This window comes from Nilaparvata lugens, chromosome 5 (genome assembly GCF_014356525.2).
Source record: "Nilaparvata lugens isolate BPH chromosome 5, ASM1435652v1, whole genome shotgun sequence".
Classification (NCBI taxonomy): domain Eukaryota; kingdom Metazoa; phylum Arthropoda; class Insecta; order Hemiptera; family Delphacidae; genus Nilaparvata; species Nilaparvata lugens.
The window spans coordinates 8,670,658-8,692,674 of NC_052508.1; the positions used below are offsets into that span (position 1 = coordinate 8,670,658).

At 36.5% G+C, this 22,017-nt stretch overlaps 1 protein-coding gene across 1 annotated transcript in view; it reads left to right on the forward strand.

Moving 5' to 3' along the window:
- Positions 1-871: 871 nt before the first annotated feature.
- LOC111048322 overlaps positions 872-22,017 on the forward strand; it is a 190,350-nt gene continuing 169,204 nt past the window's right edge. Inside the window, exon 1 of the mRNA XM_039429367.1 lies at positions 872-1,222. Coding sequence (XP_039285301.1) covers positions 872-1,222 — 351 coding nt within the window. The remainder of the gene's footprint in view (positions 1,223-22,017) is intronic.

Below are 22,017 nucleotides of genomic sequence, written 5' to 3' on the forward strand. Positions count from 1 at the left end.
GAAAAGAGGATTGAAGTTATCTACATTTAAAAAAAAAAATAAAAATTTTAAAGCATAAAGAGGTAAGCAAAATTAAATCACGGATATATTGCGGAATAATTCAAACAGAACACTGCTGCTTTTATATAAAATTTTGCAAATAATACTAGCCCTATATATAGAATTGCGGCAAGAAATTATAAGAGTAAAATATTTTATAATAATAGTAATAATAAATTATAAGAGGCGTACCTGTATTACCGCATAAGTGTCCATTGTGTATCCTGTATGTTCTTGTCATTTTTATGTTAACGATATTGCTAATTTGATTCACTTCATCACTGAACATATTATTGAATCACACTTTTGTATTTCTTCATTGAACGAATTTTTTCGCACTATTTCAATTTTTGATCATTCACTTATAATCGTTTCACATAACCTCACATGTTTGCGGTCGTTTCAACACACTTGCATCTTTATATCATCCGATAAATTATGGAAGAACCACACCGCATCCTGGAACCCACATCGGCGACTTCAAGGACGGAAGATGTCGCGCAGGAGAAATGCCCATGCACCGCCGTCCCAGAGGTCCAGACGTCTGTACTTCACACTACAGAATCCCCACCGCTGACCGAAGACCACACACTCATCCCGCTATATTGGGCAAACATCATTCTGGAAGTAGTAAAAAATTCATATGAAGGAAACACACGAGCAAATGAAGAAATAATTGAAGAAGTCCGACAGATGCGGATAGCAAGTGAACAAGGTTTCGAAAAACAGGAACAAAGGTTGAAGGAAGCAGCAGAGGAAGCAGGATGGTAACACAGCAAATCGAGGGGGATCATCAGACAATAAAAATCAATATTGGACCAGAGACTGAGCCATGCATGCGAAGGCAGACACACCCAAGGAGGAGGTCATAAAACAGGCAAGCGAACATGACACATGTATGGAAAACCAACCCACCGAGAATATCAAGACTGAAGTTGCACCGCACGCCGCCGAACGCCGAGAGGGACCGGACGACATCACCAGCCAAGCGGAGGACGTCATCCATGGCATAGAGGGACAGCCCGCATCACCGCCCGCAGAATGCCAAGAGGAGCCGGACGACATCACCCGCCAAGCCGAGGACGTCATCCATGGCATAGAGGGACAGCCCGTACTACCGCCCGCAGAATGCCAAGAGGAGCCGGACGACATCACCCGCCAAGCCGAGGACGTCATCCATCAGGTAGAGGGACAGCCCGCACCACCGCGCGCCGGACACCAGGAGTCCAAGGACGTTACCGACCACGTTGAAGAGCAGCCCGGACCGCCGACCGCCTGTATCTCCGAGCCACCGAGGACAACACCTGCAACAGATAAACCCAGCACTCATGAAGATAGTTCGCCAAACAATAGAAATAAAACAAAAATTCACAACAAATCAAAATCACAACTGAAACTAAAAACCAATAAATCAAAACAACATACAAGCAACATAGTAGTTCAGCAGAAAAGAAAAATAGTGTCAAGAAGAACCTATCTACACCGCCGTCATGTTAGGCTGAAATCCCACATCAAACATTGTACCAACGTGCAGAAAAAGAAAATAGTCTCAGGAAGGACCTACAATCACTGCAGTCATGTCCGGTTGAAATCAAATAGACTTTACACCAGCATGCAGAAAAGTAAAACATTATTTGGAAGAATCCATAGACACCACCGGCATGTCAGGTTTAAAAAGATCAAACTACATGTCACCGGTCGACAAGGAAGGACAACATTGGCTGAAGAGATCTACCTACTTCACAGGCATGTTCGTTTCAAGCAAAGTTTAGTGAAACGGACAGTCACAAATCGGAATTGGAACTTGAAATAAATCAGAAATCAAATTTAGATGGGGGCTTAAGGAAGAAATAATTTTTCAATCAACTAGAAACTACATTTGTGGAATACACCAATAATCAAACACTTCATAATCACAGCCTACCCATCGAATCATATCTTAGCAGACTGGCATCTTTCTACTGCAGCCTAATCAACATAACCTAAACTTCGCCGCATCTCAGCTAATATGAAATATTATCAATCTACTTCAAATGAAGAAATTATTATCAACTTTAAGTCAAGAAATTAAAACTGAAAACAACTTTAAGAATTTACCAACCTGATCAAGCCATCCACCTCGTGTCAGAGTCATCACAGGAAAAATCGCCTAGTACAATCCGCCCAACTGAAAAACAAAAACAAAAATTGTATTATCAACAGAAAATATTTGTAAATTAGAAATAAGATGAAGTTAGTAGTGAATAGGAGGAAAGAAAATAAACAAAGTTTATTTGAAAAAATGCGTAAATATAACCTCGAAATACAGAATTGATAGAAAAATCTATTCAGAACCAAAGCCTGTTCGATAATTTTCTTCGTCACACCAACCAATGTGTGCGAGATCATAGAGTCAATTTTAATGGAATCAAAGCAATATCGTTATTAATTAATGTAACCTATTATTTAATGTGAAATTATAAGTGAAAAACGCAACCAAAAATATATATTTATGTTAATCTGCACGTAATGCGCATGTTCTATGTCATATAAATGTATTGCTAAAAAAGCTAAAAAGAAAATGAAATTCTTACCTTCAAATGTGAAATTTATTATTGTTGCATCAAAAGATCATGAATTTTAATTCAAATTGATAAATATAATCTTGAAGGCATAATATTTGTAACCAGCATTGATAAAAATCAAAAGAAATCACTTCAAGTGTAACCCTGTTTGTACACAACGTACTAAGCACAAAAAAGAAATTGCTCGAGTCAAACGGTAGTCAATTGTCAAGTCACCGAAGTTAAATCACACTCTCACCCAACTTATGTAAAAGCCAGAACAAAGAGTCGAAATCTGTAATAACCATGAAAAAATGATGAAAATCTATATTTGTTGCAAATACTGTTTGAATCTTAAGAGGATAATATGTGAAATTTTGTATATTTGTTATAGTTATGGGTCTGCTCATAAGCCACCCGTGAATGGAAGTTGTGGAGTTGTTTTAATGAAGGATCCAAAGAGACCTCATTAATTATTGTATTTCGATTGTATCCAATGAAAGGAACAATCAATTATTTATTTTCTCGTAGCCAAAAGTGCACAATATATCGTTTTTTAGTGTTAAGTGTGGAGTTTTCGTAGAAGTAAGGAGATGAAATGGTGTATTCATCACAATATCGGATTTTTCAAATAGTCATTGTTTCGACTCGTCTCCCAATTACCTATTTAAAATATCCTGGGGGCTTTTGTGTGATGAATCTTTCAAATAGATCTCATGAGAAGAGAGAAAAATTGTGATTACCTTTTAAAATGAAAGAATTTGCTAAAGGAATAGTTAGCGACCGAGCGATAAAGCTTACTTATCAGTAACTGTATATTAGATAAGAGTACCGTTCTGTACTGAACATTTTCTAGAAAATTATTCAATAAAATTATAATTATTCTGCAAATAAAGCACAAATTATTTATGAATTGCTCATTGAATTTGAGGTTACACTTTGTTTACTATCGATCAGATGTTTTAAAGCAGCCGAACACAGCTGACTGATTCAAAGTATTGTCAAATGTCATGCCGGTTTCATGCATGGTATAATATCATTCCTAAAAATTATAAAACTATCAATAAAGGACCAAGAATTTCGAATAAAAAATAAAATGTATGTATTATCGTTGAAATTATTTATTATTTAAGAAATTATATTATATGTCAGGTCTTATTGTAACTAACTAGGTCATAGCATGAACAGTATATTATTGATAAAACGGCAGAAATTAATTATAACAGTCTCAAACCTAATAAAAATTGTATAAGAATATTAATTTATTAATGATTAATTCAACTGAACCACATGGTAATTAAATCTCTTTGGCAAGCCTAAGCCAATCATAGTGCATAGAAATAGCACCAAAAAGGTGATCGTTTGAAAGCAACACATGTTAATCTACTATCAGACAACAAACCTGCCTTATCATATACGCTAGCACATGTACATTGTATGAGAGGAACTATGTCTAGAGATTAAGCAGTTTTAAGAATTACATAAATTGAATTATTATTGTAATTAAAGGAATTATATTCTACTGCCTGCCACTGACGTCACGTCTACGTCACAATCGTTCTACCAATGGCAAATTTTCATGCAAATTATTACATCGAGATTCTCAGAAGAAAGGTCTAGCCAAGAAGCTTAGAGAAAAGACAGCACTTCCCTTTTGAAATCCTCACCGTTCAGATCTCTTTATAGTTACCAAGACCTATTCGTAAAAATTCTTGTTCGATTTTATATGTTTTATTTGTGAGCCAATATTTTAGGCCAATCTATTTGTTATTTGTAAATTTATTTTCATCAATCGATAAATTAAAAGTTTAAAGTTAATCATCCCTTAATTAATTTGGTGAAGGAAATATTAAATTAAAATCTCCCACGTGCTGAAACCGAAGCCTGGATCCGCTGCCGATCAAACGATTTTTGATTAAAGAAAAAACCACGACCGCCAAGGAATTTCATGTGAGTTATAAGTTTAAAGGGGCCCCAATCTACGCTTCGAAAATATTTCAGTGCAGAAAGATATAAAATTTTCTTCGTTAAATTATTGGCCACGCCGACAAGCGCTTTTAGTTATTAAGAGCCTAGAATTTATTCATATAGAATTTCTAAGAATTTGTAGTTGATTAGCTATCCTCCGCTGCCAGAACCACGACCCCGAGCATTTTTAAAAATATTTTATAATTCATTTTTCACTATTTTTTCAAAACCGTTCAATTTTATCAATTGTAAAATTCTGTCGAATCACGCATGATATCATGCAAGTACAAGAAAATTGCTAATCATTTTTGTTAATGTTAAACCACTTTCAATATGTAAATTATATTCTGAATCTGCACTGTGAGATCATATATTTTATTATAATATATTCCAGTTTTGCTAATTCGTTTTCTGAGTTCGATTATTTCTTAAGCCTGTCAATTATTGTGTCTGATACGTTCTATATCATCAAGAACCGATCGAATACGATCATTGGAATAATTGAATTAAGCTGGATATTGGAACAGGTCTAAGTGGATGTAGTGAGTGGGGTCAGATCGAGATATTTATTCTTTGTCCTTACCTGCTCATATATCAGCTTTTATCTGTTACCAACCTCGACTTAGGAGCGAATACATCAATTGTACAGCAGATGCAGCCAGAGATCATATAAATTCCTACAATAGAGCTTAAAACCCGACAAGACTCTGTTCTCGAAGTATATTCTGAACGATATTTGGTCCAAATACCGTATTTCAATCCTTCAGAACCTATTAGAGACGCAGTCCCGTAAATTATCTACATCGGGATTTTTGCTCGACCTGTATGATTTTGTATGCTCATTCTTCACAGTTAATAATTTTAAGGTATCCGTATTCAGTGTTTAGCGATCGCTACACTACTTATAAAAATTTCATCATTATACAATCTGTCATTAGAAGAATCAAGGGTGAGCGAGCGTTTAGGCCTCCCGAGATTCCGACAATTGTATTGAATCTTGTAGTGAGTCAATCAGTCTGGTGTACACTCAGCGTCCACGCACGCAGTTACAAAATTTATAGCCTCTACACCATTGATTCAGTACAAGATTCACTCTACATGTGTGAAGCCATTAAAAAACGCTCCACATGATTTGCCGGCCCAATGTGAGGCATTTGGATACAGCACTACATGATTTGGCAAATCACCCTACATATTATGTGAGGCGAGTAAAATACCGCTTTACAATATATATATTATATATATATATATATTGTTTATTTTTGTGTGTGGCGAAAAATAGCGTTCGCACCACGGGCAAAAATGTTTTTTCGCCACACTTGGATGTAATGAGCTGGTTTACGTGCGTCATATGGAGGCCGAAAGTGATTGTTTTCCGACCAGGCCGGTAAAACTTTACGGCCCTAGGGCTGTAAAATGACCTTGAATAACAGCTGATCGTGTCCGATCTCACAAAAATCATAGAGAGATAATCTCATAACGACTGTAATAATCTATATAATTATGTATCGTGAATCGCGGTATTATGTCTATAATATATTTTATAAATTACTGTTTAATAATTTAATATTTATTATTGTGTTTTTGATATCAAACAATGAATACAATGGCTGCATTGTCCATTGTCAGAAGGTACGTATCGCAAGTATTTAAAAGTGAAGAATCGAATTTGAAATCAAAGTACAATAATTGTATCATATTTGAAAGTGAGGTAGAGTAATAATTGTTTCTTTTTTATTATCGAATTCCACTTCTTGATGCAATACAATCAACTATAATAACAAGAAAATACAGCAGAGATCTGAAGTTTAAGGTAAGCCTACTGGTGAAACTCAGCCTTGACTAAAAAATTCCTAGTAATTTTTCCGTAATTCATTATTAAAACTTTTAGATAATTTTTCTTTAATATTGAACCATATAGAGAAACATTAGGCCCACTCAAGATTGAATCTTCGAATGTTTTCTCTATGATTTCAGAGCAATATTTTGTTGTGAAAATGCCGGCAAACTGGCTTCAAATTAATATGCCGCTATACACTATATTATAGTAGCCTACATACGTTACCTCTTACCTGACTTAATTCAGAGTGAAAATTTTATTGTGAAACAGATAATAATATTAATTTTAATAATATAAGTCATGAGCCAAAGTCTGTTGTACCTTTGACTATAGAAAGAACCTCTTCTATAGAAAGAACAACCTTCTTCTATAGTCAAAGGTTGTACGCTTTTTAGGAGTGAAGTAAACTTTTTTAGAAGTCTAGTTTACAGTATTACGTGTATGCTAAGAGTTATCAGTCAGACCTCTATGTTCAACAATACGCAATAGCCGAGAACGTAAAGGCGTAACGCAACAGAACTCCAAAGCTCAGTGGATAAACAAACACGATCTATGTTCGAATCTCGGTCAATGACATTTTTTTTTGTCGATGAATTTCGACTTTTATTAGCTATTTTTTATATTAGTTACCATAATTTAATTTCAATCAATTTTTTAGATATATTTTGAGACAAAACTGTGAAATATGCAATTATATTAATTTTTCATCCATTATTTCAAATAGTAATGAAAATTCTATTCATCCATCTATCCATGAGATATTGCACCGGGCGCAAAGTGCGAGCTATAAAATTCAAACATTATTCGAAATATTAATAGTATATAAAATATGCTCACTATTGTAAATTATTTATTAGTAATATTGAAATTAATTGACAGTAAAAGTTGTCATAACCAAGATTCAAACTATCAAAATAGGCTGTTTGAATTTTATTAATTTTTCTATTTCTTATAAATATTGGGAAGTTTTTTTTTTTGGTGTGGCGAAAAATAGCGTTTGCAACACGGGCAAAAAATGTTTTTCCGGCTCTCGAATGCTTAGAGTTCTCGACTTCGTCTCGAACTTGAAAACCGCGATCTCGAGCCGGAAAACGTACATTTTCGACCCTAGGTGCGAAATATACTATTCCAGCTCTCATTCTTTTCTAGTCCTCGGCCTACGGCCTCGGACTTGAAAACCAATTTCGAGCCGGAAAAATCTCATTTTCTGCTCTAGGTGCGAAATATACTATTTCAATGAGAAGAAGATGGAATAATTCAAAATAACATAAGGAGCTTAGAGAATATAAGAGAGGAAGAGTAAATAAAAAAAAGAAACAATATACGCAATTCTCAGCAGCTGCATTTAATTGTTATCACAGTGCAGACCTACGATTTGTGCTACATGACACTGGAGGGTTGTTTGTTTGTGAGGTGAAGGGGTGGATTCCGGAACCCCTTTTTCCAGCAGTAATCAGGGTTGAGTAACGCCGCCTTGGGGCCCGGCTGGATGGGTGACCCCTGCTGCGAGATAAGGGCTCATACTCCCCCGTTGTCGTTAAATCAACAAGTTGATTCTGTACTCATTAAAGGAGGTCGCGTGTGAGCAATGTTGCTTAGTGGACACACTCTCTCTCAGTTTCTCTTTTTCTCTCTCTCCCTCTCTGACCCACCCTCTCAATCACACTCTCATCCTCTCTCTCTTCATGTAACATCGAATCTCTCCTATCCTCTCTGATACCCTCTCGCACTCTCTCATTCCCTCTCACTCCCTCACTCTCTCTCTCACTCTCTCTCTCTCTCTCTCTCTCTCTCTCTCTCTCTCTCTCTCTCTCTTTCTCTCCATGTATCATCAAAAGCATAGAGTTAATGCGGGTTGCGTTAGTTTTCGCACGCTTTTCCAATAGGGGTGATGGTAAGAGTTTAGTACAACCAAAATGTTTAGATAAGGATGAATCATTATACGATTATTGGAAGGTTGTATTGTTGGTATTGAGTGTACAAGAACGAGACAATATATGATAATTTGATGAAAATGTGGTACCTTATTGTATCTTATCTTATTTATTTATTTATTTATTTATTCATTTATTTATAGACCTCACGCAGTATTCTCATCCACAAGTACCTGATTGAAACTATAGACCTTATGGAAACACAGCAATAGACTCACTTCTCCACACATCTGTGTAATCACTTGTCAGCTGATTTATGATGAATAATTCTATAGTCTGATTTTTACTCCAATATTGGCGTATGAAGGAGGCTCTTTTTTCCTTTTATATTATCCTTGAAATGCAAAATTTCCAAAAACCTAGTATATACGTCGACGCGCAATTAAAAAAGGAACATTCCTGTCAAATTTCATGAAAATCTATTACCGCGTTTCGCCGTAAATGCGCAACTTAAAAACATATAAACATTTAAACATTAAGAGAAATGCCAAACCGTCGACTTGAATCTTAGACCTCACTTCGCTCGGTCAAAAATCTACTTTGTAAAATAATTGAGGACTGAAAATTGTGTGAAGTGCAACTTCAAGCACAAGCACAAGGTTACCTTATTTTCTCTCTCTCTATCATTTTGATGATGTACTTATTATATGATTCGATGAAGAATTTGATAACATCTATTTCTGACTAATTGTAACCTTATCTAAATTTGGGAGAGGAATAGCACAAGGTCACCTTATTTTTTCTTTCCCTATCATTTTGATTATTGTATGAATCAATAAAGAATTTGAATATGAGTTAGTTTCAAAACAAGACATGGTTCGGAAAAAATTGTTACCCCAGACATAGAAGAAACAGAAGGTTCAGTAAGCATAGACAGCAGAGGTGATTATATAGAGAGGTCTGGACTCTGGCCTTGTTTTAAAGGGCTTGTGACACCTTGTTTGTTTCTAAGGACGTCAGGAGGACATCCAATAGTAGTTATCGGAAACGGAAACAAATAGAGAGAGAAAGAGTGAGGAAGTAACGATGAGGAAGAAGGAAATGGGAGAGGTAGATGGACAAGACAAACTCTTCTTATTTATATAATTGGATGAGCCAACAGAGTGCACCTTGTTGTATAACAAGCACAACGTCCAGTTGTTAAGGAGGAGGAGGTGGAGGAGGAGGAGGAGGAGGTGGAGGAGGAGGAGGAGGATGAGTTGTAGGTGGTGAAGGAGGAGGATGAGGAGAAGAAGGAGGAGAAGGAGTGTGATGATGAGGAGAAGAAGGAGGAGAAGGAGTGTGATGATGATGAGGAGGAGGAGGTGGTGGTGAAGGAGGTGGTGGATGAGAATGAGGAGAATGAGGAGAAGAAGGAGGAGAAGGAGTGTGATGAGGAGGAGTAGGAGTAGGAGGAGGAGGAGATGGTGAATGAGGTGGGGTAGGAGGAGGAGGAGGATGAGGAGTAGAAGGAGGAGGAGCATGATAAGGAGGAAGAGGAGCAGAAGGAGGAGGATGTTGTGGAGGAAGTGGGGGTGAGGAGTAGGAAGAGGAGGAGGAGGTGGTGGAGAAGGAGGTGGGGGAGGAGGAGGTTTGTGAGGAGGAGGATGAGTAGTAGAAGGAGGAGAAGGAGGAGTTGTTTTCCAAGTGAGGAAACCTGAGGAGTGATATATCTGAGGATTGAGCGTACTCTAACAAGATGTAACAAGGAAATAGTAGACTGAAAGAGGGTGGTCGAGGAGGAGGAGGTGAAGAAGGCAGAGGTTTGGAGGAGGAGGAGGAGGAGAAGCGGACTGTATTGGACACTACGGGATAGACACACAGGAAAACAAGGAAATTGCTGATGTTGCACCTCTGTGCTCTTTGCTCGTCTTCTTCCCTCCTCCTCCATCTCCTCGACCACCACCTCCACCACCACCACCACCACCATCTCATTCTTCTCCCCATCCTACCCCGTCTCATCCTTATCATCCTCCTCCTCCTCCACAACTACTTCTTTCTCCTCCACTCTGAGATGTACAACTGAATCATCACAATGATGTCAAGTGATTATGATGTCCTGCCCTCAAATTTTCTCCATATAGTAACGATGTAGACTACCTAAAGTGAGGTCCACGTTATAATGGCAGTAGAGAGAGATAGGGGAACAGCGTTGCCGATTGTCTGCCTTGCCACTGTCTCCTATAGAAGATAACTGATAGCGGTATATCTGATGGAGTATTACCTGTTCATTCTTGTTAAGGATAATGATTTATATTTTATTCAAGCAAATATATTTTTAAATTTTTCGTAATTGGGATTGGATATTTTGTTAACTATTTATATTTCTCGTCATCATTTCCATTTATCATTCATTTATTTTCTTAATTTATCATCCTTGTTGCACAGTGTTTTAGTTTTAACTTAGAATTATTGTATAGGAGGATTTAGTTCCGGTTTCCAAGCTCGGGACTTGGCTAAGTTCTAGACTTTAAACAGCTGAAGTCAGAAAATTGGCTTTCAAAAGCGGGACGTACTGTAGTCGCAGTTTTTATTTTCTCATTCCTATAATTGAAAACGTTTCTCATTGACAAAATGAAACATTCTTAAATAATTCAGAATAGCTGAAACTTGACACTTTTTTCTCTTTATTTTATTTTGTGTTCAATTTTCTAGTTTTTTGAAATTTAATTCAAACGTGACTTTGACAATGACTACGACTACGCCCCGTTTCGGAAAGCCAATTTTCTGACTTCAGTTGTTTAAAGTCTAGAACTTCGTCAAATCCGGAGCTCGGAAGCCGGCCCTAATGTAAGAGAGGACCGGCTGCGCCCCAACTTCGCCCTCCTAGGTTCTAAATAAAGGGAACTAATCAATCAATCGATCATCATCATCTTCCCCTCAAGGATAAGGTTCATTAATCAACCTGTTCCGGTAACCATCTCTTTCTCGGCTTTCCTACATCTCTCTTTCCAGTAGGTCTATAGTTTTGGACTTCAAGTAGCATTCTTCCAGGTGACATTCTTTTCAAGACTACGCCAGTTGTAATTTATATTTCTACATTGTTAAAAACCAATCTACCGGAGCTAGAAAAAGAAAGCGCTATCATCTTTGTTGAATGATAGACAAGGTTAGCAACACCAATGTTGATCAATTACTGCCATTATAACGTGGACCTCACTTTAGTGATCTATCAATCTGATTGTAAAATGTAGTGATTGAGATTATATATTTGTTAGATAATTATTTTTATACATTGTTAGAAAATGATCTACCGACGTTGCGGAGCTAAAAAAGGATAGCGCTATCATCTTTGTAGAATGATAAACAAGGATAGCAACACCAATGTTGATCAAATACTGCCATTATAACGTGGACCTCACTTTAGTGACACTAACAGCCGTCAAAGCTGTTTGAGTATCGGATAAACATCACTGCAATTCGTGTATAAACATGTTGCTTGCTTCATAATTGACGTGGGCCAACATTGGCACATAAACATGTTTCCTTGCTTTATAATTGACGTGGGCCAACACTGGCTCCTTTTTCCTTTAATATTATCCTTGAAATGCAAAATTTCTAAAAACCTTGTATATACGTCGACGCGAAATTAAAAATGGAACATACCTGTCAAATTTCATGAAAATCTATTACCGGTACCGCGTTTCGCCGTAAATGCGCAACATAAGCTGCGTACACATATTCACGCTTCCAACCAGCACCGAGCACGCTCCTCCCTCGTACCGCCCTCGTACCGCCCTCGTACCACCATCGAACCACAGTCGCACCGCCCACGCACCCATCATGAACGTTATGGAAGATGTTAGATCTTCTTGCGTTCCCCGGTCGATCCACTGTTGCTCCCCGGTCGATCATCAATCGCTCTGCTGGAGTGACGTTCGGTTGCGGAGCAGAGAGAAAGTCTGTACGCACCTTTATAAACATTTAAACATTCAAACATTTAAACTTTAAGAGAAATGCCAAACCGTCGACTTGCATCTTAGACCTCACTTCGCTCGGTCAACATAGGGTTTGATGGAAATAACTGTCGATGGGAACACCATAGACAAGAGATAGCATAAGAGGATAATATTGAAAAGAAGATTAAATAGTTGATGTTGCTTTCCATGACGAAACACTATATAATAACTTTGTTGTAGTTCAGACACTGTGTTACTTGTAAATATTTGTAAAAACACTTACTTTTCTTGGAGTATCGAGGAATGCATTTCACTCCTGAAGAGGAGCTTCATCAGCCTGACAACGGGGGCGCTTGCTCTTATGAGTTGGACTGTGTGGCCAAAATGTGGGAAAATTGGATTTGAAGTTTATTTGATCATTCATTAGATTGGATTTGTCGTTCTTGAGGTGTTAAATCCAATCGAATGAATGATCAAATAAACTTCAAATCCAATATTCTCCCACATTTTGGCCACACAGTCCAACCCATAAAAGCAAACGCCCCTGGTGTCTCTCAGGCTGATGAAGCTCCTCTTCAGGAGTGAAATTCATTCCTCAATACTCCAAGGAAAGTAAGTATTTTTCCAAATATTCACAAGTTACAAAGTGATTAAATAGTGTAAGGCCCGGTTTCACAAAATCTGGTTAAATTTTAACCGTGATTAATTCCACGAGAACCAATCAGAGAAGGCATTTCTGGAAAGACGGCTTCTCTGATTGGTTCTTGTGGAATGAATCAAAGTTGAAATTTAACCGGCTTCCGTGCAACCGACACTATGTCTTCTTAGACTATTAATAGTAAGAAAATAATCCCATAGTTTGTAGAATTCATTCAATGCTTGGAAGTTTTGTATCAAATTATGGTGTTGTGTATCAAGTTCAGATGATACTGTATTATATTATTTTAATATTGAATCATGTGTGGTGATACTTGTATCATTTATGGTGATACCATAGAATAAGATAGCATAATAAGATATCTCATGGTATAGGGCGTGTTTGTTTCAAATTCCACTGTATCGACTCAATCGATAATCCTATAGTGAGGTCCACGTTATAATGGCAGTGTTAGATTAGCAATGGTATTGCTATCCTTGTCTATCATTCAACAAAGCATATGACGCTATCTCTTTCACGCTTTGCGTTGTTGCCACATCGTTTATCAACAATGTAGAAATTCAACTAATTGACGAAATATTCAATCTCAATCAAGAAAATTTATTATTACATCTTTAAAAAATATATTTTCCTGACAATTAAAATATGATAAACTAATTTCAACAATAATGAACAGTTAAATTGATGAGATATACCAGTATCAGCTGTTTGGGTGGCAAGGCTAAGATCTGGCAACCCTTCTCTCCTATCTTCCTACACTGCCATTATAACGTGGACCTCACTATATAGTGAGGTCCACGTTATGATGGCAGTGTTAGATTGGCAATGGTATTGCTATCCTTGTCTATCATTCAAGAAATCGGATAGCGCTATCTCTATCTCGCTTTGTTCTGATGTCAGATCGTATTTTAAAATAAATAATTAATTAACTTGATACAATATTCTTGGTTAATAGAATATAATTATTTTGAACGAGAATGGACAGTTAATATTACATCAATAAACCTGTATCAACTACCGTCTGTGGGAGGCATTGACAAGACATAGGATCGGCAACGTTGTTCTATTTTTCTCCACTGCCATTATAACATGTACCTCACTATAGCAGTTCATTTTCGTGAAGCTTCGTGACTCTGGTAGTCTCTCATACATTAGTCAAGTTTCCTTGGATTCAAGAATGGAATAAATTTATTTTGCCAACTTGACGTCAAGTTTACAAGAGCAGAAACTTGAATCCACTTTACCAATGTAGACCGTTCTTTAAGTTTTGTTGATTCAAGTAGATGTCGAACATGTTCGACTTCTGGACTAAACTTGAATCTTGAAGGTACAATCCAACCTACAGATCAGAAAATGAGAAGAAATCAGTTGTCTGTCAATGTAGAGTGTATGAAAACATCGAAATAAAAGAAATAAAAATCCAAGTAACCTTTTTGAAATTGTTCATTCACAGCATATCTCGGCTATGATGCCATTATCAAGTAATTGATAAAATAAAATGGCCGGAACATGTCGTGAATAATCAATTTTAGATAGGGTACTTGAATTTTGATTTCTTTCATTTAGTTGTTTTCATACATTCTACATTGATTGACAACTGGTTTTATATCATTTCCTGATCTGTTTTCATATTTATTTTCATTTTTTATTTCTATTCAAGAGTACCCTAACCAGAAGAGTATGATATAGAACATGCAGAAGAAAGTAAGATATGGAAAAGAAAACTTTGAGATAAAAATAATAATATCGAGTGACCTTGCTGGCTCAGGTCTGGTGTAAGAGTTTTCAGGTCGCAACTGATCAATTTCAGGCCTCTGACATGATTTTACGACTGTCATGAGACAGCCAGGACCAACTATTAACGTGTCCATCTGAAACACTTAGGGCCGGTTTCCGAGCACGGGATTTAGCCAAGTTCTAGACTTCAAACAGCAAGAGTCAGAAAATTGGCTTTCCGAAACAGGACGTAGTCGCAGTTTTTATAATAAACTTTATTTTCCTATATCTATAACATTGGAAACGTTTTTCCTTGACGAAATTAAACTTTTCTAAATAATTAAAAATAGCTGAACTTAACACTTCCTCTTTATTTTATTTTGTGTTCAATTTTCTAGTTTTACGAAATTTAATTTGAACGTGGACTTCGACTATGCCACAAAGTAGAAGATATCTACTATATCTGTCTACTAATCTACTTTATCTCCTCTGTGACTACGCCCCGTTTCGGAAAACCAATTTTCTGACTCCAGCGGTTCAAAGGCTAGAACTCAGCTAAATCGCGAGCTCGGAGACCGGTCCTAAGAGATTAATTAAATTCTTCATTTCATGATTATATACTTTTGAGGTTATGAAGATTTGAATTCAAGTAAACTTGACTCAAAGTTTTCAAAATCGCCCACTCAACTCAAACGTTCAGAAAATTGAATTCAAGAAAACTTGACCAATGTAAACGCAGCTTTTTACCTCACATCAGGGGTGTGAATATACTCATAAATCACCCCAAAACCACATCCTCCTTTATTCCTAGTTGAGCTCGTGCTCTTTACAACCACCAACCGATTTTGCTCCCGCTTTGAAGATATCACGACACTTTTGTCGATCTCCCAACAATTTATCACTGGCGGCCAGTAGCGGTACAAGGGCTGTCCGAAAAGTAGCAGGAAATCACTTGTTCACATTTTTCAAGAGAACCGCTCCATACATCAGTATACTGCCACAAGACTGTCAACATTTATAACTATATATTTATCCTATACTATATTCAAACCCACGTATATACATGTATTTCCACAATGTATTCTATACTATATTGTTACTATTCTTCCCCAAAATACCACGTCATACAACCAACCGCCAAAAGCCTGTCGACATCATTTATCACTATATATGTATCCTAGACTACTCTCAAGCCAAACTATGGTTTGTTAAATGGCAGTGTTAGATTAGCAATGTAATTTCTATCCTTGTCTATCATCCAACAAAGTGGTAGCACCATCTCTTTCTCGCTTTGCTCTGCCAGATCGTCTTTTAACAATGTAGAATTGATAATTAATTAACAAAATATTTCATCTTAATTATGTAAATCTATTATGGAATTATTGAAAAATATAATCTCTTCCTTATAAAATATAATTGATTATTTTAAAGAAGGATGAACAATGAATGAATGGATGAATGAAAAACGTTTTTATTCACAAAAAGCAAAATGTTACAAACATTTGAAATGCCAAATTTACAATAATTTGGAAGAATAATACTCCTCACCTAGAACGAGTCTGTGTGTGAGGAGGGTTGTGTGCAATACAGTATAAGTCAATTTGCGTAGCACTTAACACTTGAGAAAAATGTCTGTTTATGAATTATAATTACTTGAACAGTAATCGGCTATAATCACACTATAGATTTATATACATAAAGTTATGTAAAAACTTATTTGTTAATGAATTATGTTGTGTGCAGATAAAAAAAAAAATTCTATTAGAACCTATCATATATGTTATCCAACAGTACAGGAGAAGAAAGTGAGAGGGGAGATTTGAAAATTTCAGATTAAAGTAAAGGAAATTCAGAGATAGACACTAAATATATGGTGACCTAATTAATTGTTCGCTGGCATCATGTCCAATGCTGAGCAGCCACCTCACCAACCCGCGCATTAAAGACAGCAATGCTGGCCCCCTCGGAGTGCAACATATCCCAGGGAACGGTTAATATTACATCAATAAACCTGTATCAGCTATCGTCTATGGAAGGCATTGAGAAGACAGAGGATCGGCAACGTTGTTCTGCTATCTTTCTCCACTGCCATCATAACGTGGACCTCACTCTACATGCATGTATTGTATAGTATATTGTTACTTTTCTTTTCTGGAAATCAGCCTATCATCATTTATAACTATATATTTATCCTATACTATATTCAAACCAAACTATATATACATCGGTTTTATGTTTTCTATACTATTATTCCTTGAAATCAGGCGTGGTTTGTGTATTCCAGTTCGGCTTTGTTGTTTAGAATAGAAGCGTGCCGTTTCGGAAACGCCGTGACTATCAGAATTTTGCCGACGATTTCTTCGAAATTGTGGCGATTATTTTGGGTCACTGTCGTTATTCAACAAAGAAAACTAGATGGAGAGAGACAGATCAAAGAATAGAGAAACAGAATTAAGAAAGAGAGAGTGTGATAGATAGAGAATAGAATTAAGAATAGAGAAACAGAATAAGGACAGAGAGAGAGAGAGGGAGAGAAATATATTGAAAGAAAAATAATAGTGAGATATAGTGTGATTGAGAGAAGTGTGTGTGAGAGTGAGGGTGTGTGGAGCAAGATAGAGAGAGAAAGTGAGTGGTAGTGTGAGTGAGAGTAGTGTTAGAAAGAGTGAGTGTGAGAAGGAGTGAGTGTGAGAGAGAATACCAGTAGGAGGAAAGTGACGGAAAGTACGTTGCAAGACAAATGGATCTGTGAAAATGGTGTTGTAGACAATGTTGAAAGCTGCCTACTGTAAAGATTTGTGTGCTTCAAAAGTCACGAAAAATCAGTGTTTTCAGTTGACAATGAACGTAATCAATATAAAAGGTGGGTGTGAGTGTGAGATGCCTCTTACTAACAAGACTTCTGAGGTGACACTTTGGTTCCTATTGTGAGAAAGAGAGAGAGCATTGCTACCATTTTAACAGAAGTTTGGAAACGGTTGACAATGGATTCATTTTGTGGATCTGTGTTCACAGCGGTGGATTTGTGGGGATTTTGTGGACAGTGGGCAGGTGATGCCTGGCAAGTAGATCACTTGTGGTGAGGGTGTTGGTTGCTATAGTGAGGTCCACGTTATAATGGCAGTATCTGAATTGACATTGGTGTAGCTATCCTCGTCTATCATTGAACAAAGCAGATAGAGTTATCCTTATCATAATCAGCTGTTGACTAATTTTGACCTTATCTGGTAGAAAATTTGGAATACAAAGAATAAATAGATGAAGAAACGAATAAAAAACACCCATGATCAAAGTTTCCCAGGGGAATTCACGTTTTCTGATTCCTATTCATGATGACTCGCCAAAAAGGTTCAAAAGTGATATAGGGTACAAACAATTATTTTATAGCAGGAGACTTCATGAAAACATTTTAAAACTTTCCCTACAACAAAAAGCTCAATCATTGAATTAAGCATGAGTAGATATATAGACTATAAAAGTTGAGTTTAATATTATACTGTGAAGGAGCTGCAGTCATGAAATAACCAATCGTAGCCCAACCTAATCAAACCACTCTCTGATAAAGTATTTGATTTGGGTATTCAGAAAGTTATCCTATGCACTTGAATGAGTGTAGGATAACATGTATAATAAGACAGTGGTTGAAAATATGCAGGTTGAATGAATGATTGATGAAAAACAGATAAGAAAATCAAAGAAAAAGATAAATTTGAGATTATATTTGTCATGATGTTCACAAAAAAAAACAGATTTATTTGTTTATGAAGGATGAGAAGAGAATCCAGATTTGGGGGATATGACGAACTATCAAGAGTGAGTTTTAAGTATAGATAGAATTCATAGATGAGTGATAAACGATAAATAGTGTACGTTAGAGTAGATACAAGTCTTGAGAAAAGATAACAGAAGAAGATATCCTATGGTATGGCCGTTCATGTTCCAAATTTTACTGTCAACTCAAGCCGATAGTCCTAGCAGTCCTTTTTCGTGAAGCTATTTGACGCCGGTAGTCATTCATACTGTGCCGTTCTTACACACTTACCCCAAAAAACAGTGATAATAGACAGTAGCCAGCTTAAGTCAACAAAAAATCGGCTTGAAAATTGGAACATGAACGACCTATATACCATGGGATTATCTTCTCATGCTATAATTGTGCTATATCTTTTCACTAGAAATCTACGAGATCCGATAGTATTGATATGGACATACACAACTAGCGCCCAGCGGTCAAATGAGAGTGATACATGGCTCCTATACACACGTACACTGTTTACGTCGTGACGTCATCACTGCCAGTCACATTATTTGTCTGTCTCTCTCTCACTCTCTCTGGAAGTGATAACGGTATGTAAACTTTCCGACAACCATCTTATTTATAACGACCATTCCTTCCTATTCGATTCCAAAAGTGTTCCATTGATTTATCTGAACTTGTGACGAATTTTGAAATCATTAATACATCGAATTTCGAGTATGTTGAAAAGGTTGACGAGCGGGAATCCCCCGTTTTGTCAAAATCAAACCACTCTCTGATAAAGTATTTGATTTGGGTATTCAGAAAGTTATCCTATGCACTTGAATGAGTGTAGGATAACATGTATAATAAGACAGTGGTTGAAAATATGCAGGTTGAATGAATGATTGATGAAAAACAGATAAGAAAATCAAAGAAAAAGATAAATTTGAGATTATATTTGTCATGATGTTCACAAAAAAAAACAGATTTATTTGTTTATGAAGGATGAGAAGAGAATCCAGATTTGGGGGATATGACGAACTATCAAGAGTGAGTTTTAAGTATAGATAGAATTCATAGATGAGTGATAAACGATAAATAGTGTACGTTAGAGTAGATACAAGTCTTGAGAAAAGATAACAGAAGAAGATATCCTATGGTATGGCCGTTCATGTTCCAAATTTTACTGTCAACTCAAGCCGATAGTCCTAGCAGTTCTTTTCCGTGAAGCTATTTGACGCCGGTAGTCATTCATACTGTGCCGTTCTTACACACTTACCCCAAAAAACAGTGATAATAGACAGTAGCCAGCTTAAGTCAACAAAAAATCGGCTTAAAAATTGAAACATGAACGACCTATATACCATGGGATTATCTTCTCATGCTATAATTGTGCTATATCTTTTCACTAGAAATCTACAAGATCCGATAGTATTGATATGGACATACACAACTAGCGCCCAGCGGTCAAATGAGAGTGATACATGGCTCCTATACACACGTACACTGTTTACGTCGTGACGTCATCACTGCCAGTCACATTATTTGTCTGTCTCTCTCTCACTCTCTCTGGAAGTGATAACGGTATGTAAACTTTCCGACAACCATCTTATTTATAACGACCATTCCTTCCTATTCGATTCCAAAAGTGTTCCATTGATTTATCTGAACTTGTGACGAATTTTGAAAACATTAATACATCGAATTTCGAGTATGTTGAAAAGGTTGACGAGCGGGAATCCCCCGTTTTGTCAAAACCACACCACCCCATCAACTTTTCGATAATTAGACAAATTGACTATTTCCGGCTGTCACCATGAGTGAGAAAACTTGCTACGCTGAGTGACGGAGGTTCAAAGTAATTAGTGTTTGAAGGTTTTAATTATTCAAAAAATATATCTTTATCTATCACCCACATTGTCTTTGTCAAAACAAAATTCAGAAATGAGAAGTCAAAACATTAGAATCATTGATTGAGACGATGTGTTTGCTAGAACCAATTTAACAGAGATTATTCATTCAAGATGACTGTATCTTGATGAATGATTGTTCGTTCAATCATGGTTCTAGCCCAATCTTTCAATATCAATTAGAATGGAATTATAGGATAGAAATATGTATCTCATTAACTTGGCTAATATGTTGTCATAATACAACGTATTGTAGTGTTTCGCTTGAAGCGAATTTCACTGTAGTGAATTTGAATTTCGCTCCTTCAGTCGGAGAACGTAATGTTGGCTGCTAGTTTCAGCGAAATGGCATCACTGGTGATGACGTCACGGACGTCTGTGAGTGGCCAAACACATTCTGACCGCTGGGCGCAAGTTGCACATTCCCATAGATATAACGGTGAAGCAGTAGTACTTACCTACAGTAGTACGTACCGAATCAAGGAATCCTTGTACACAAGGAAAATTAGTGAAAGATGTCGAAGAAGAAGAAGAAGAAGAAGAAGAATGATGATAAATATAAGGGAAGTGGAAGAAAACGTAAAAGTGGACAGTCACAGCTGTTAGCGGGTGGTAGAGTGCTCTAAAAATGTCAACGACCATGATAATATAAAGTGAGTTGAAGTGAATGGTCAGAGATTTGTTGATGTCTCCTTCATTCCCAGCTTGATATCGACCACTCACTCCCATTCCATTTTATTCGTTGACTTTTGTTGTTGTATTCAGCATCTTTTGTTGGATGCTTTTTGTATTGGAATTGTATTGAAACCTGCAACAGCACGTGTTGACTTGTATCTGCATCACCTGCTTGTCAGGATACATCTATTTTTTATCACAATTTCTTGATGGTTTTTTGAATATACTTTGGCAGATTTCATCGAGTCTAATGAGATTTCTGAAGAGTGTATCTGGCTGCACTAGAATTGATAGAATCTGAAATACTGATATAATACAGGTTTTATCGGTTATTTGAATATACTTTGGCAGATTCCATCGAGTCGAATTCAAGCTGAGATTTCTGTATTTGGCTGCACTGGAATATTTAGAATATTATAAATAGTGATATGGTACAGGTTATAGGCCTATCGGTCGCTTCTCTTCACAAAGTTCTAAAAAATAGACGTAACTGGTGCAGTCATTCGAATAGAATGCCACCTAGGAGAATGTCTGTCATTCAAGTTCAAAACTATAGACCTACTGGAAAAAGAGATGTAGGAAGGTCAAGGAAGAGATGGGTATCGGAACAGGTTAATTAATAAACCAAATTCTTGAAGTGAAGATTATGATAAGATTTCATCGATCTTGAAAACTATATCTAATACTAGGTAACATGTGCTCTGCAAGTTTCTAATTAAAAACTTGACATGCTGAAAACTTGACCTATTGAAATCTTGAACAATAAGAAAATAAGACTATAGTCTATACTCTATATGATCCTCGGTAAATCACAAATCAACATGAAATTTTTTTCAAAAGTCAATCAGTCCAGTAGTTCAGACTTGATGCATCATTCGTGAAATTCCTATCCCGTACGTGTATGAGCAAATTCTCTCCTTTATTATATCATATGAATTTTGTGTTTAAAATTCAATCTCCTTATAACTAGAAAACATTAGAAAATGGGATAATTATTATTCATTATTTTAAGAAAACTACGTGGATAATCTTTAGAGTTGAAAATTCTCAGCAGAATAGTGAGTTTGATGAAAAATTGTATTTCCAAAACCAGAATTATTTCTGGGATTTGGATTGG